General features: G+C 44.0%; 1 protein-coding gene across 4 annotated transcripts in view; it reads left to right on the top strand.

Annotated features, from left to right (window-relative positions):
• LSM4 (LSM4 homolog, U6 small nuclear RNA and mRNA degradation associated) overlaps positions 1 to 17651 on the top strand; it is a 33091-nt gene that overhangs the window by 4832 nt on the left and 10608 nt on the right. For all 4 annotated transcript variants that reach the window (XM_056551967.1, XM_056551966.1, XM_056551968.1 and 1 more), the window contains exons 3-4: positions 2381 to 2479; positions 11607 to 11790. In XM_056551967.1, the coding sequence (XP_056407942.1) occupies positions 2381 to 2479; positions 11607 to 11790 (283 nt within the window). The remainder of the gene's footprint in view (positions 1 to 2380; positions 2480 to 11606; positions 11791 to 17651) is intronic.

Raw genomic sequence — 17651 nt, 5'->3', positions numbered from 1 at the left:
CAAATAGTTTAAAAGAGGTAGTCAGGTGAAAAACAACTCCTCCCCTATCCACAGGATAGGGGATAAATGTCTGATCGCGTGGAGTCCGACCTGTGGGATCCCCCCCCGCGATCGCCTCTCTGAGTAAAGCTCGTGCTACAGATGACTTGCGCCTCATTTATTTCTATGGGAGCGCCAAAGAGACCAGAGTGCTGTACTTGGGCATCTCCGGCACTCCCATAGAAATGAATATAGCGCATGCCGTCTGTTGCACGCCTTCCTTTCAGAGAGCGCTGTAGGGTACAACATCTACTCCCAGGAAAGAATGGCGTACAGTGCTAGTTAACACTGCATCCACTTCACCATTTTTCCAGTGCACAATAACTCCAGGATGTCGGCTGTGCAGGAATCTGCAACACAGCAACTCTCAATCAAATGGAGCTGGATGCAGTTCCAAGGTGTCTGAAAAAGGAAAAACCCAAAATAGAACGTTGTGCTATACCAGTTTTGCATACCTCTCCTTTTTATTTTGGACCCCCACCAATCACATATTGCTAAGATAGGCTACCACTATATGTGATGGAATAACCTCTTTAACGTATCTTATGTTTATTAACTGGTGTATGGCATGGAACCAGTGCCATAAACCCATTAATTTCCATGCCCGCTTTGATGGATGCAGGATTGTGCTGTGGCACTGAGCGCACCTATCCTTTACGTTGACAGCGAGCTAAAATCAGTTTTGTGCCACCACAACTTTTAATGATGTCTTGAAAAGGGCTCCCCTTACCTATAACTTTGTTCCAGTTTTTGTCATTATTTTAATCTGTGGTTACCAATGATCTGTATACAAAGAAAGGAAAAGGTATACATTAACAAAAGGAGCATTACTGTCAATGCTACACTGGTCCACCTTACTGGTCTAGTAGTGACATGCCACTTAACCCACGTAAGTGCTTCAATCAATCGCAGGTCTCTGTTCATGCCATGAGCCTCCTGTGGCAAGTGATTGGCTGCAGGGGTCACATAGTTAAACAAGCACCTAAGCAGTTAAGTAAAGTAAGTTTGGCAAATAATCTATCAGATGAGTATTTATTTTATCAGCAATTCTGGACTCTACAAAATTCTTTAGATCTACTATGAAGTAAAGAATTTGAAGGGGGCGGGTTAGATGGAGAATATGGAGGAGATGGGAGCTTGGGAGCTTCCATTGCGTGCTGGATGGCAATACAACAGGAAGTTTACGGTGCCAGAACTCTGCTTAACCCCTTAAGGACTCAGCCCATTTTCACCTTAAGGACTCAAAACAATCTTTGTTTTTGCACTTTCGTTTGTTCCTCCTCATCTAAAAATCGTAATGTGTTCAGTTTTGCACCTACAGACCCATATAAGGGCTTGTTTTTTGCGTCACCAATTGTACTTTGTAATGACATTACTTATTTTATAACATAATCTGCGGCAAAAAAAAATAAAAATTTGTGGGGTGAAATGGGGAAAAAAATGCCATTTTGCAACTTTTTAGGCCTTTTATTCCTACATTACACTGTTTATTCTGTAGGTCCATATGATTATTTTATATATATTTTTTTTATTACATTATTTTACAAAAAAAAAAAAAGGAAAAGGGGGTTGATTCAAATCACTACCTACTCTTTTTAAGGGTGCATTCACGCGTGCAGTTAAGCAGCAAAAATATGCATTTGTAAACGTATCCCAAAATGCAAAACTTGTTGCTCACTCATATCCATGTAGATTAAAGTGCTGTTGTAGCATTCAGTTTGCAAGTATTTATTTTTTTCTACAATCTTTCACGTATTAGACAGCATCAGCATGCATACATACATTTGGTAGAGGAACTCAAGTTACAGTAATAGATTTCTAGAAATGAGAATATAATGCAGTCAGACTTCATACAGGACTACTACTACAGATGTAAAAAAAAAAATGCAGCTTGCTCTAAATGCAGAATACATGTGTTACATAGTGTGAATGAGTTTTTCTGAAGTAAAAGAGGTGTTATTGTATTCATTAATGTAGTTTTCAAGTGTTTGCTTGTCTCTTCTTTCTGCTTTTGGGACAAGCAGTTGGAGCAGGACCTTCCCGCTCAGCTTACTCCTGGCCGAGACAGGACACCACTGCAGCCAGTCATTGGCTGTGCCGGCAGGTCCTCCTCTGAGCTATACTCTTAAAAGCAAGAAAAAGAGAGATTGGAGGTCCATTCAGATCCAAACAGGAGCTGTGGGGGACCAGGCTAGGTTAGTAGGCCTTATTGTGTATTTTTTTTTTTGTTAACCCTTGATAACTTATTGTATTTTCTGTGGTTTACAATACTTTGTTTTCACCATTAAATATATGTTGTAAAGAGCAGTATGCACTAAACATTAATTTCTCTTTCAATTAGTTGGTTGAATTAAAGAATGGTGAAACGTACAACGGGCACTTAGTGAGCTGTGATAATTGGATGAACATCAATCTTCGTGAAGTCATTTGCACATCGCGGGTATGTCCTGTCAGTTGCTGACAAACCATATTGCTTCCATCTCATTCCCCACCCTAGTCAGCCTTGTCTCTCAAGATGTTGGTTTAGATAGGTAACAGACCTGATGGATGTGTGTTGATGAGGACCTTATTCATCCCAAAACCAAAAGTGGATCTTAAAAACAGTAAAAAACATGGAAAGATTTATAAAAAAAATTCTTCTTTGCATACATTCCTTATTTTGGATCCAAATGATCAGTAAAAATGTATCCTTGTTCACGAAGCAGTACTAAGAGATATGGATTATAAAAGCAGAATACATAACAGAGAAAAAGGTGGAAATCTTTCTATTATAGTTTTTTTTCCTCTGTTCTACTCCCCAATATTATATGTGAACTCAGCTGTATGCTGCGGCTTCATTCGCATGCAGCAGCCATGCCTACATGTGGTGAACAATGGCTGCAGGATTTTGCAGGTAACAGTGTGGTTTTATACGCATAATTGTGCAGCAATAAACATGGGCAGACCCTAGTGTGAGGGTTCGGCCTGAGAATGCCTCAGTAACCGATTAATATGGACAATTGTGGAGATATATCAATCCCTGTGTAGAGGCTGAGTGGTGCAGGTGCCCATAGTAACTAGATGGCTTCCTTTAGTTTTCTGATGCCTTAAAAAAAAAAAAAAAAAATTATGAAGCAACCTGATTGGTTGCTAACTTTTACTCTGCACAAGTTTTGATAAATTAAAAGGGTACTCAGGTGAAAAACTTTATTTTTATATCAACTGGTGCCAAAACATTAAACAGTTTTGTAAATTACTTCTGTTTAAAAATATTAATCCTTCCAGTAGTTATCAGCTGCTGTATGCTCCACAGGAAGTGCTTTTCTTTTTAAGTGTCTTTTCTGTCTGACCACAGTGCTCTCTGCTGACACCTCTGTCTGTCTCAGGAACTGTGAAGAGCAGGAGCAAATCCCCATAGCAAACCTATCCTGCTCTGGACAGTTCCTGACATGGAAAGAGGTCTCAGCAGAGAACACTGTGGTCAGACAGAAAATACACTTAAAAAGAAAAGCACTTCCTGTGGAACATACAGCAGCTAAGTATTGGAAGGGTTAAGATTTTTAAATATAAGTAATTTAGAAATCTAACGTTCTGGCACCAGTTGATTTAAAAATAAAATTCTCCGGAGTACCCCTTTAAACTTAATTTTTTTTTTTTTTTGGGGGGGGGGGGGGGGGGGGACGTGGGAGAGAGACATGGTTGCGTCCATTCCACAGACTTCTGGTCCCCCACTGTTGCTGTCTGCTTCTGAGACAGGAAGTCTGACAAGTCACTTTACAAGACTTAACACTAAAAGTTATTTCACCACAATATCCATAAAAGGCTTATGGCTATTAAAGAAGTACTTCCCCCCCCCCCCCCCCCCCCCCCCCCCCCCCCCCCCGCTAGACATCTTATCCCTTCTCCAAAGGATAGGGGATAAGATGTCTGATCGCGGGGGGTCCCGCTGCTGGGAACCCCCCGCAATCTTTCCTGCAGCAACCTGTGCCATCTGCTGCACGGAGCAAACTTTGCTCTGTGCCTGATGACAGACGTTACAGGGGCCGGAGTATTGTGACGTCACGCCCCACCCTCTCAATGCTAGTCTATGGGAAGGGGAATGGCGACAGTCACTCCCCCCTCCCATAGACTTGCATTGAGTGGGGCCAGGTGTGGCGTAACAAGGGAGCGGTGCCATGACATCACGATACTCCAGCCCCTGTATGCCGTCATCAGGCATGGAGCGAAGTTTGGTCCGTGCAGCAGATGACACGGTGCTTCAGGAGAGATCGTGGGGGTTTCCAGCAGTGGGACCCCTGCGATCAGATATCTTATTCCCTATCCTTTGGGTGAGGAGGAAAAAAAAAATTTGCAACAGTGAAAATTGGCCTTGTCCTTCATTGTACACTGTCATAAAGTAAAATAAAGATTTGTAATTTACTCCCTGTAAAAAAAAAAAATTAAAAAAAGAAATCTTTGTCAGTTTCATGGCCTTATAAATCTGGCCACTAGGGGGTCTCCCTTCTGGTCCAGACCGCATTCAGTCTGCTCAAAAGCACAGACTTTGGTCTCCTGCTGGACTGGCAGGAGACCAAACTCATAGGCAGTGAATAGCTCTCTCTGCCTGTGTATGAAACAGGGAAAGCGAGTGCTATTCACTGCCTATGGCTAGACCGCACTTCAGATCGCGGCCTCTAAAAGGAAAGTAAAACCATCCCGCCAGCTCAGCGGAGCTCATCAGGACCACCCGTGGCGTCCCAATCAGCTGAGAGGACGGCGGGAGGACCCCTACCTGCCCCTGCCTGCCATGGCAGGCAGAGCACCAATAACACTAAGGATTGCAAAAATGGTGTATTAAAAAAAAAAAAGACGCTGCCTGTTTTTACGTTAATGACATGGCCCATTTTTTCAAATCTGACATGTGTCTCTTTAAGTGGTAATACCTCTGACATGCTTTTACTTAGTAACGCGATTCTGAGAGTTTTTTTCGTGACATATTGTACTTATATTAGTGTTAAATCTTTGTTGATTCATGCAGCATTTTTGTGAAAAACTGAAATTTTCTGGCGTTTTCTTTTTCTTTATGGCATTCACTGTATGGTAAAAATTATATTATTTTTATTTTGTGGGTCGGTATGATTTTGGTGATACCCAATTTATATCCTTTTTATGTTTTTCCTTTACTAAACAACATTTCTCTTTTCCCCTTTTTTTTGTGTTGCCATGTTCTGACAGCCATAACTTTCAGGACTGATCACAGCATCTATGGGGTTAAGCTGCCGAGACCGGGATCGCATCGGTCTTGGCAGCATTTTCCCCATTGATGTCGTGATTGACAGCCGGGTCCCGCCAGTCATCTCCTGCAGCACATCGCGCTGAGCAGGATATCGCCAGAACATATGCGTACGTCCAGTTGCGCTAACAAGCTAGCAACTTAGACGTATGCATACATCCTGGGACGGAAAGGGGTTAACCCCTTACCTAATAAAGGTTGGCATCACCCCCCACCCTTTTCCATGTAAAAAAATAAATAAATTTGTAAACAAAAATAAACAAACACATGTGGTATTGCCACATGCGTAAATGACCGAACTATAAAAATATCACGTTAATTAAATTGTACGGTCAATGGCTTATGCATAATCTCTTGGGGACGCAGGGCGTACGCCCTGCATCCGCGATCCTTAAGGACTCAGGGCGTACCTGTACACCCTGAGCATTTCCGGTGTGTTCATCGGCCGATGAATCAGGACGCCTGCTGTGGTGGTGTCCCTAACGGCACCTGCTCCGCCCCTGTTCCGGAGGTCGAGAGCAGGTGCCGGGAGCCCCCGATCCCCGGCATCGGTGGCGGGATCGGGGCCCCAGCAGCGGCGGCGGCAGGCGGATCTTCACTGCGGAGTTGTTGTTATGCAAAAGCAGAAGGCACAACTACAACTCCCGGCATGCCCTTTGGTAGTTTGTGCATGCTGGGATTTGTAGTTTTGCAACAGCTAGAGGTTCCCCCCTCCACATGCAAAACAACAACTCCCAGTATTGCCGGACAGCCATTGACTGTCCTGGCAGGTTGGGAGTTTTGCAACAGCTGGAGGCACCCTGTTTGGGAACCACTGCCGTAGGGTAATTTTGGTATCGGAGGCAAATGTAATTCTTGCATCCGGGTCCCTCCCCATGCAAATCCCTTAAGTTGCCTCAAATGCGCATGGTGCTCTCTCACTTCGGAGCCCTGTCGTATTTCAAGACAACAATTTTGTGTCACATATGGGGTATTTTCGTACTCAGGAGAAATTGCGTTACAAATTTTGGGGGGCTTTTTCTCCTTTTACCCCTTATGAAAAGGTAAAGTTGGGGTCTACACTTGCATGTTATTGTAAAAAAAAAAAAAAAATCTTTTACACAAACATGCTAGTGTTGCCCCATACTTTACATTTTCACAAGAGGTAAAAGGCAACAAAAGACCCCCAAAATTTGTAACGCAATTTCTCCTGTGTACGAAAATACGTAAAATGCTCTGCGGGTGCACAACAAGGCTCAGGAGTGAGAGTGCACTATGTACATTTGAGGCCTAAATTGGTGATTAGCACAGGGGTGGATGATTTTACAGCGGTTCTGACATAACCGCAAAAAAATAAATATCCATGTGTGACCCCATTTTGGAAACTACACCCCTCACGGAATGTAACAAGGGGTATACTGAGCCTTAACACCCCACAGGTGTTTGACAAATGGGAAAATGAAGGAAAAACATTTTTTTCACTAAAATGCTGGTGTTACCCTAAATTTTTCATTTTCACAAGGGAAAATACGGAAAAAAGACTCCCAAAATGTGTATCACCATTTCTTCTGAGTATGGAAATTCCCCATATGTGGATGTAAAGTGCTCTGCAGGCGAACTACAATGCTCAGAAGAGAAGGAGCATCATTGAGCTTTTGGAGAGAGAATTTGGTTGGAATAGCAAGATAAGTCATGTGCGTTTACAAAGCCCCCTGTGGTGCCAGAACATTGGACCCCCCCCCCCACATGTGACCCCATTTTGGAAACTACACTCCTCCAAGAATTGAATGAGGGGTGCAGTGAACATTTACACCCCACTGGTGTTTGACAGATTTTTTGATCAGTGGTCCGTGAAAATGAAAAATGTGACTCCTTCCCTTCTGAGCATTGTAGTGCACCAGCAGAGCACATGACGTCCACAAATGGGGTGGCATTTTCTCCCGTTACCCTTTTAAAAATGTAAAATTTGGGGAAAAACCTGCATTTTTGTGTAAAATTTTTTTTGTTTAATTTACACATCGTAGTAAAAGTCATCAAAAACCTGTGGGGTTTCAAGGCTCACTGGACCTCTTGTTACGTTCCTTGAGGTGTGTAGTTTCCAAAATAGTATGCCATGTGTTTTTTTTTTTTTTTTTTTTTTTTTTTTTCTCTTTTCTGTTCTGGCACCATAGGGGCTTCCTAAATGCGACATGCCTCCCAAAAACCATTTCAGCAAAACTCACTCTCCAAAATCCCATGTTCGCTCCTTCCCTTCTGAGCCTTGTAGTGCGCCCACAGAACACTTTACATCTACATATGAGGTATTTCCTTACTCGAGAAATCTGGTTACATATTTTGAGAGGATTTCTCTCCTTTTACCCCTTGTAAAAATTCAAAAACTGGGTCTACAAGAACATGAGTGTAAAAAATGAAGATTTTGAGTTTTCTCCTTCACTTTGCTGCTATTCCTGTGAAACACCTAAAGGGTTAACAAACTTCCTGAATGTCATTTAGAATACTTTGAAGGGGGCAGTTTCTATAATGGGGTCATTTCTCACAGAAAAGCCCTGAAAAATTCAAATTTTAAATTTTTTGGGAAAATTTAGAAAATTGCTGCTGAACTTTGAAGCCCTCTGATGTCTTCCAAAAGTAAAAACATGTCAACTTTATGATGCCAACATAAAGTAGACATATTGTATTTGTGAATCAATATATAATTTATTTGGAATGTAAATTTCCCTTACAAGCAGAAAGTTTCATCAAATATTGAAATTTTTCACCAAGAAAGGATGCAAGTGATGAAAAAAATTTACCAGTACGTTAAAGTAGAATATGTCACAAAAAAAAAACAATCTCGGAATCAGAATCAAATGTAAAAGCATCGGAGTTATTAATGCAAAAAAGGGCTGAGTCCTTAAAGGGGTACTCCGCCCCTAGACATCTTATCCCCTATCCAAAGGATAGGGGATAAGATGTCAGATCGCCGGGGTCCTGCTGCTGGGGACCCCCGGGATCTCCGCTGCGGCACCCCGCTATCATTACTGCACAAGAGCAAATTCGCTCTGCGCGTAATGACGGGCAATACAGGGGCCAGAGCATCGTTACGTCATGGATCCGCCCCTCGGGACATCACGGCCCGCCCCCTCAATACAAGTATGGGAAGGGGCGTGGTGGATGTCACGCCCCCTGCCATAGACTTGCATTAAGGGCGCGGACCGTGATGTCACGAGGGGCAGAGCTATGACATCACGCTGCTCCTTCCCCTGTATCTCCCGTCATCACGCACAGAGCGAACTCGCTCTGTGCAGTAATGATAGCGGGGTGCTGCAGCTGAGATCCCGGGGGTCCCCAGCAACAGGACCCCGGCGATCTGACATGTTATCCCCTATCCTAGGGGTGGAGTACCCCTTCAAGGTGAAAATGGGCTGAGTCCCTAAGGAGTTAAAAAAAAAAAAAATCCTAAAGTCCAAAATTGCATATTTTTTGGTCACTTTGTATAATCAAAATTTTTTTATCAAAAACGATCAAAAAGTCCCATCAAAACAAATAGTACCAATAAAAACTAGAGATCATGGCACAAAAAATTACCCCTCACACTTCCCCCGTATACAGAAAAATAAAAAGTTATAGGAGTCACTTTTCGTGTAAAAAGTTATAATTTTTTAAAAGTAAAATATATATTTAGGGTATCAATTTAATCATATGGACCTACAGTATAAAGATAAGGTATCACTTTCACTTCGTAGAAACGGAAGCCGGCAAGAAATACAAAATGGTGTGTTTAATTTATTTTGTATTTTTTTTTCAATTCTGTCCCTCAAATAGAAGTGATTGATGTCATTACAAAGTAAAAATTGGTAGCGCAAAAAACAAGCCATCATATAGGTCTGTAGATGGAATACTGAAAGAGTTATGCTTTTTAGAAGGTGAGGAAGGCAAAACAAAAGTGAAAAAACCTTAAGTCCTTTAACCCCTTAAGGACTAGGGATCGACCGATTATCGGTTTGGCCGATATTATCGTCCGATCTTCGCAATTTTGGACGTTATCGGTATCGGCAATTACCTTGCCGATGATCCGATAATGCACCGTACCCCGCCCCCCAATGTACCGCTAATTACCGCCATGTCCCCAGACTGCCGCCGCTGCCCCATTGCCTCCCCCATCCCTGGTTTTATAATTATCTGTTCCCGGGGTCCGCGCTACTTCTGGCTCCTGCGGTGTCCTGCGTTACGCTGTGCGCTGCGCAATGATCAGTGACGTCCTCAACGTGACGTCACCGTCAGTGCGCACAGTTACAGCGCAGGACGCCGCCGGAGCCAGAAGTAGCGCGGACCCCGGGAACAGGTTGAGAAATAGCCGATAACTTATACCGATATTCCGGTATAAGTTCTATCGGCCTGAAAGTCCACAGATTATTGGTATCGGCCCTAAAAAAATCGAAATCTGTTGATCCCTATTAAGGATCCGGGGTTTTTCCGTTTTTGCACTTTTGTTTTTTTTCACATTTTTAAAATCATAACCCTTTCAATTTTGCACCTAAAAATCCATATGATGGCTTATTTTTTGCGCCACCAAATCTACTTTGCAGTGACATCAGTAATTTTACCGAAAAATGTACAGCGAAACGGTGAAAAAAATCATTGTGCCACAAAATTGAAGAAAAAACGCCATTTTGTAACTTTTGGGGGCTTCCGTTTCTATGTAAGTAAAAATGACACCTTATCATTATTCTGTAGGTCCATACGGTTAAAATGACACCCTACTTATATAGGTTTGATTTTGTCGTACTTCTGGAAAAAATCATGACTACATGCAGGAAAATTTATACGTTTCTGACCCCTATAACTTTTTTTTATTTTACTGCGTATGGGGCGGTATGAGGACTCATTTTTTGCGCTGTGATCTGAAGTTTTTATCGGTACCATTTTTGTATTGATTGGAATTTTTGATCGCTTTTTATTCATTTTTTCATGGTATAAAAAGTGACCAAAATTTGCGCGTACGCCATGGACCGTGCAGTTTAATGATATATATATATATATATTTTTTAGTTCAGACATTTACGCACGCGGCGATACCACATATGTTTATATTTATTTTTATTTACATGTTTGTTTATTTTTTTTTTTTTTTATGGGAAAAGGGGGTGATTTGGACTTTTATTAGGGAAGGGGTTAAATGACATTAACTTTTTTTACACATTTTTTTTGCAGTGTTATAGCTCCCATAGGGAGCTATAGCTCTGCACACACTGATCATTTACACTGTTCACTGCAAAGCCATAGCTTTGCATTGTTCAGTGTTATCAGCGGTCAATTGCTCAAGACTGCATCTCAGGCTTGGAGCAATCAATCGCCGAAGGGACACGCCGGAGGAAGGTAAGAGGACCTCCGTTTGCGTCCCAGCTGATCGGGACACCGCATTCTCACTGCGGTGGTCCCGATCAGCCCCACTGAGCAGCCGGGAAGCTTTCCCTTTTGTTTCAGACGCGGCGTTCAACTTTGAACGCCACGTCTAAAGGGTTAATAGTGCATGGTACCGCAATCGTTGCCGCCCGCTGTTAGCCCCGGGTCACGGCTTTAGATACATGGTGGGACCGAACCGATATGACATGGGGTCATCACGTGAGCCGGCGATATATCACGGGAGCCGGCCAAGGACGTAAATATACGTCCTTGGTCGTTAAGGGGTTAAAGATAGAATGTTTATCGACTCTAAGACACTAGGAGTGAAGTGATATAGAGGTCCATACACTGATCAGAGTTATAACACTTCGGTCCCCTCTGTATTTGAAAAGCCAGAGGTATTATGGGAAATGTAGGCAGCATTAGTAAACGGTGTTAGGCTGGGTCCACACTACGTTTTGTCCCATACGGGAGCGCATACGGCAGGGGGGAGCTAAAACCTCGCGCTCCCGTATGCCTTCGTATGCGCTCCCGTATGTCATTCATTTCAATGAGCCGACCGGAGTGAAACGTTCGGTCCGGTCGGCTCATTTTTGCGCCGTATGCGCTTTTACAACCGGACCTAAAACCGTGGTTGACCACAGTTTTAGGTCCGGTTGTAAAAGCGCATACGGCGCAAAAATGAGCCGACCGGACCGAACGTTTCACTCCGGTCGGCTCATTGAAATGAATGACATACGGGAGCGCATACGAAGGCATACGGGAGCGCGAGGTTTTAGCTCCCCCCTGCCGTATGCGCTCCCGTATGGGACAAAACGTAGTGTGAACCCACCCTTAGAGGGGAAATAGGAATTGTAACAAAAACCACCACCAAAAAAAATCCTGGACTGCTTCTTTAATGGTGTTCATAGGCTATTGATTTATTTATAAAGTGATTTGTCATTTTTAACAGGATGGTGACAAATTCTGGAGAATGCCGGAATGTTACATACGTGGTAGCACAATCAAATACCTGCGAATTCCAGATGAAATTATTGATATGGTGAAAGAGGAAGTAATGTCAAAAGGCAGAGGCCGTGGTGGAATGCAGCAACAAAAGCAGATGAAGGGCAGAGGAGCCGGTGGAGCTGGAAGGGGTAATTTTAACTTTTTTATTGTATATTATCTACACAAAATGAGGGTTGAGGATTATATTTGTTATTGGCATGAATACAATCATGTAAATACACCCAGGTTAAGAATCCCTTGACCAAAATATATGCATAATAGGTGACCGGATCAAGTGAGCATCAAACTTGTTTTATAAAGTTATCACCTCTATTACAAAAGAAAGATAAGCTTGTTTCTTGCAGGAGTTTTTGTCAAGCTATACAAAAATGCTCAAAACATTTTTTTTGCACTGGAGGTAATACATGTTTAAAGGGGGACTCCCCTGGAAAACTTTTTCTTTTTTTAACTCAACTGGTGCCAAAACGTTAAACATATTTGTAAATTACTTCTATTAAAAAATATTAATCCTTCCTGTACTTATCAGCTGTTATATGCTCCACAGAAAGTTCTTTTCTTTTTGAATTTCCTTTCCGTCTGACCACAGTGCTCTCTGCTGACGCCTCTGTCCATTTTAGGAACTGTCCAGAGGAGGAGCTAATCCCCATAGGAAACCTACCCTGCTCCGCACAGTTTCCAAAATGGACAGAGGGGTCAGCAGAGAGCACTGGGGTCAGACAGAAAGGAAATTCAAAAAGAAAAGCACTTCCTGTGGAGAATACAGCAGCTAAGATTTTTAAATACAAGTAATTTCTGGCACCAGTTGATAAAAAAAAAAGTGTTTTCCAGGGGAGCACCACTTTAAAGGGGTTGTTCATTGAAAGAAACAACCTATGCATTGTGCCAAAAACTTTAATAAAGCAATTTACTAATGTAATGTTACTGGCCATACTGCACAGATCTCACTGATATCAGCTGAGCTTTCTCGCATGTAGCTGTGACGTTCTGGTACACTCTGAAAACAGATCAGGATAATACCATTTATGTGAAGAGGGGGAGCTCATTTACTGCTTATTAGATTTTAAGGCTGCAGGAAGCCTTTCACAGATAAGACAGCAGTGAGTCTGTTCTGACTAAAACTGTTGTGACTAAAGACAAAGGCTTTCTTCTACCTTTAAAATCTTATGCGTGCACAGTGTGTTTTTACTTTGCTCACTTACCATCTAATTTTGCACTATTTTTATGTCTGCAATTGCTTAGTAATTTTTCGTGTTATGTGTTTATCGGGGGCATGTTTAACAGGTGCACTGGTTGGGGGTTGTAAATTTCTAACATGCGCAAATCTTTGTACAAATGTACTCCAGCGACCAGCTGCGCTAATGATAAATTCCCCCTTTTGCCTTTTTCTGTTAACCATGGTTATTAGCTTCAAGGAAACATGCAGTCCTCAATGGTTTGCATCAAAAGGCAAGGACATTGCAGCTTATAAGATTGCTTCTCAATCACTTTTATTGGATCATCAAAAATTTCAGGTCTCCCAAGAAAATCCAACAAGTGCCAGGACCGCGTGCTTTCACACTATGGAAATTCCTCTTGCAGCAGCCTTCGTCTATATTCACACAGCGGAATTTCTGCAATTCCTCACAAATTCCATTCAGCAAAGTTTGCTAAATGGAATTACGGAATTTCCCTGGAATTGCAGCGGAATTTCTTTGTTTCGCTAATATAAGACTGGTCTTCTGTTGAGTGAATCCCATTGAAATCAATATGCAGTACATTTCTACAGAATTTTACTGCTTATTTTTTGCACTGAAATGCTGCCATGTGAATATAGCTTTCCATTGCTTTCAGTAAGAGGCTGCTTTGATCACGCAGTAGTTTCCACTATGGATCAGTGTTCCGCCAAAACAATGAAGATGTGAACATAAGAGGATTCAGCTCCAGGAGCTTGTTTAGGAATGGCAGGTGTCAGTGAATGTACACGCACAGTGAGATAAAGGCTTTCAGAGGCTGACACTGTATCAGGAAGGGCAGAAAAGAAACCTAAGAAAATCTTTAAGGACAGGCTGTCATGCCCCCACAATGACATAAATGTACGGAAAAGAGGTGAATGTTAACACGGGCCTCTGTCATACCAACAGTAAAACATCCTCAGACTGTTTGGGGGGTGATTAATCAAATCCTTCGGTTAGGGGATAGGTTATGTTGCACTGCAGATGTCCTTTAAATTGGGGTACAGAAAATTCAAGACTTTAAAATTGTTATCCAAAAATAGAAAAACAGACATGTCTGTCCCCAGGTTATGTTTGGTATTACAACTTGGCTCAATTCACTTAAATGGAACTTAGCTGCAATTCCACACACAATCTGGGGACAAATGTGGCACTGTTTTTGGAAAGAAATCGGCTCTGTTTTTCTAATCTTGGATAACCCCTTTAGGTATTTTCCTTATCTTCTAGCCTTTGTATTTCTAAAACCACTAGATGGCAATATTACCCACCTAGCTTACACACAGAAAACGAAGGAGGGAATTTATCAAAATTATTTGTGCAGGTTATGGCACAAAGTTGTTAGAAATATTAGAGCAGTTGTTTATTTGCGCAAAAATGTGCAACTTTTCCTGGATTTTGGGCAAAAATTGGTGACTTTTCATATCAGATTTCTGGTATCAAGCATTGATATATTCCCCCATAAGTCTTACCTTTTAAGGTTTGTAGACCTGTTGGGGGGGGGGGGGGGGGTACACTTGAGGACCGTGCTTGAGAAACACTGATATAGAAGTAATTTACAAATCTGTTTAACTTTCTGGCACCAGTTTAATTGAAAACATTTGTTTTCCCCCACAGTACCCCTTTAGGCTGGAATTCCACTTGTTTTTTGGGGGGAAAAATGCCAATTCTGCTGCATGGCGTTTTTTCGGCCAAAAAACGCTGCGGACAGATGTTAGCTGTAAATCAATGAGAAATCGCAAAATTATTTTTCCACTTGACATTTTTCAGTTTGGCGCTTTTTTTTTTAGTTTTTATCCTTTTGGTGTTTTTTCACTCTTTTTTATTTTTTTATTTTTTATTTTTGCCATTTTTCAGCTACCTAGCTGTTTTGCAAAGTCACAGCATGTTGAGCCTATGGCGTTTTTTTTTCCCCTGAAATTGTGGCGTTTTTCTCCCATAGAAGTCTATGGGAGTGAAAAACTCCAAGAAAAACGCCATGTGGGTTTTAACTGTCGTTTTTTCAGGCGGTTTTTATTCTCATTTGGACTTAAGCGATCCAAAAAAGTGATTAGATACCTTTTTTAATACAGTGGTCCCTCAACATACGATGGTAATTTGTTCCAAACGAGCCATCGTTTGTCGAATCCATCGTATGTTGAGGGATCCGTGCAATGTAAAGTATAGGAAGCTGTACTCACCTGTCCCCGCCGCTCCCGATGGTGATCCCGGGCCTCCGCTGGGCTCTCCGCTGTCTTCTCCGGTCCTCTTCTGTCTTCTCCGGTCCTCTTCTGTCTTCTCCGGTCCTCTTCTGTCTTCTCCGGTCCTCTTCGGCCCGTCTTCTCCGGTCCTCTTCGGCCCGTCTTCTCCGGTCCTCTTCGGCCCGTCTTCTCCGGTCCTCTTCGGCCCGTCTTCTCCGGTCCTCTTCGGCCCGTCTTCTCCGGTCCTCTTCGGCCCGTCTTCTCCGGTCCTCTTCGGCCCGTCTTCTCCGGTCCTCTTCGGCCCGTCTTCTCCGGTCCTCTTCGGCCCGTCTTCTCCGGTCCTCTTCGGCCCGTCTTCTCCGGTCCTCTTCGGCCCGTCTTCTCCGGTCCTCTTCGGCCCGTCTTCTCCGGTCCTCTTCGGCCCGTCTTCTCCGGTCCTCTTCGGCCCGTCTTCTCCGGTCCTCTTCGGTCTTCCGCAAGGCCTTACTGGGCCTGCGTAGCGACGTCATTATGCCGCTGCGCACGCCATTCCAATTGGATGGCGTGCGCAGCAGCGTATTGACGTCATCGGAGAGGGCCGAGAAGACGCCGGAAGACCAGCGCTGGACCCGGAGGGCACCCCGGAGCATCGTGGAGGGGTAAGTAATACTTACCGCACCACACGGGGAACATTAAGCTGCTATCCGGCAGCAGCTTAAGCATTTGGCGCTGCCGGATAGCACTTAATGCGATGGCCCCGACAGAAAAAAAGCATCATATGTCGGGGCCATCGTAGGGCGGGGGGTCACTGTACCGTATATACTTGAGTATCAGCCGAGCTTTTCAGCACGATTTTTCGTGCTGAAAACACCCCCCTCAGCTTATACTCGAGGGAACTCTCCGCCCTCAGTGGTCTTCAACCTGCGGACCTCCAGATGTAGTTTTGAAATCTCTGGAGGTCCGCAGGTTGAAGACCACTGCGGCCTTCGACATCATCCAGCCCCCCCCCCTCTCACCCCCTTCAGTTCTGTACTCGCCTCCGCCTCCGAGGTCGTCCGGTGGGATAGTGGTTCCGGGCTGCCATCTTCACCGGGGAGGCCTCTTCTCCGCGCTTCGGGCCCGGCCCCGGAATAGTCACGTTGCCTTGACGATGACGCAGAGGGACGTTCATTACCAACGTCCCTCTGCGTCGTCAAGGCAATGCCTCTATTCCGGGCCCGAAGCGCGGAGAAGAGGTCCCCCGGTGAAGATGGCAGCCCGGAACCACTATCCCACCGGACGACCTCCCCACCGGACAGTCCTGCAGCACCGGACTAGCGCACCCTAACGTCCCGCCGAGCGGAGATGAGTACAGAACTAAAGGGGGTGAGAGGGGGCTGGATGATGTCGAAGGCCGCAGTGGTCTTCAACCTTCGGACCTCCAGATGTTTCAAAACTACAACTCCCAGTTGTAGTTTTGAAACATCTGGAGGTCCGCAGGTTGAAGACCACTGTATCAGACATTGACAAGCGGTGATGATGAAGTGGGGGGGGGGGGGGGCTGATGACATGTGGTGATAAGGGGATGATGAACGGGGGGTGGGATTATGACAAGGGGATGATGAAGGGGGGGTGTGGGATGATGACAAGGGGATGATGAAGGGGGGGTGTGGGATGATGACAGGGTGATGATGATGAAGGTGTTAGTGACGGGGGTCTGGATGATGAAAGGGGGGATGATGTATTTCCCACCCTAGGCTTATACTCGAGTCTAACTTTTCCTGGGATTTTGGGGTGAAATTAGGGGGCCTCGGCTTATATTCGGGTCGGCTTATACTCGAGTATATACGCGGTACATTGTTTTATAAAAAAAGATGGGAAAACTTTAGGGAAAGGGTTAATTCACTTATTAACTTTTTTCATATATATAATTTTTTTTTTTTTTTTTTTAAGTCTCCATAGGGGGGCTACAACTTGCAATCTTGCGATTGCATACACTGTTTAGTGCTGAGCTTTGGCTCAGAATTGATCAGTGTTATTGGTGCTCTGCTGTTCCAACCTGCCATGGCTGGCTGGGGACATCAGAGCACCGATCGGATAGAGATGAGGCAGGTAAGGGCCCACCCGCCATCCTCTCAGCTGATCGGGACCCTCGATTTTGCCACAGATGTCTCGATCAGCTAACCGGCACCATTAACTCCCGCATTTAGACGCCGCAATAAACTTTGGTTGTGGCGTCTAAAGGGTTAATGCCGGGCATCGGCCTGATCAGCGATGTCTGGCATGAACTGTGGGTCCTGGCTGCTGATGGCAACTGGGACCCACCGGGTATGAAGCGTGCTAAGCTCATGAGCATGCTTCAACTTACGGTAACGGGACCAGGGCATACAGGTACTCCCTGTGTCCTTAAGTACCAGGACGCAAGGGCGTACCTGTACGCCCTTCAGCCTTCAGGGGTTAAAACTAGAGATGAGCGAACTTACAGTAAATTCGATTCGTCACTAACTTCTCGGCTCGGCAGTTGATGACTTTTCCTGCGTAAATTAGTTCAGCCTTCAGGTTCTCCGGTGGGCTGGAAAAGGTGGATACAGTCCTAGTATCCACCTTTTCCAGCCCACCGGAGCACCGGAAAGCTGAACTAAT

The sequence above is a fragment of the Hyla sarda genome, chromosome 1, assembly GCF_029499605.1.
Source record: "Hyla sarda isolate aHylSar1 chromosome 1, aHylSar1.hap1, whole genome shotgun sequence".
Classification (NCBI taxonomy): Eukaryota; Metazoa; Chordata; class Amphibia; order Anura; family Hylidae; genus Hyla; species Hyla sarda.
This window is presented reverse-complemented; position numbering and strand designations above follow the sequence as displayed.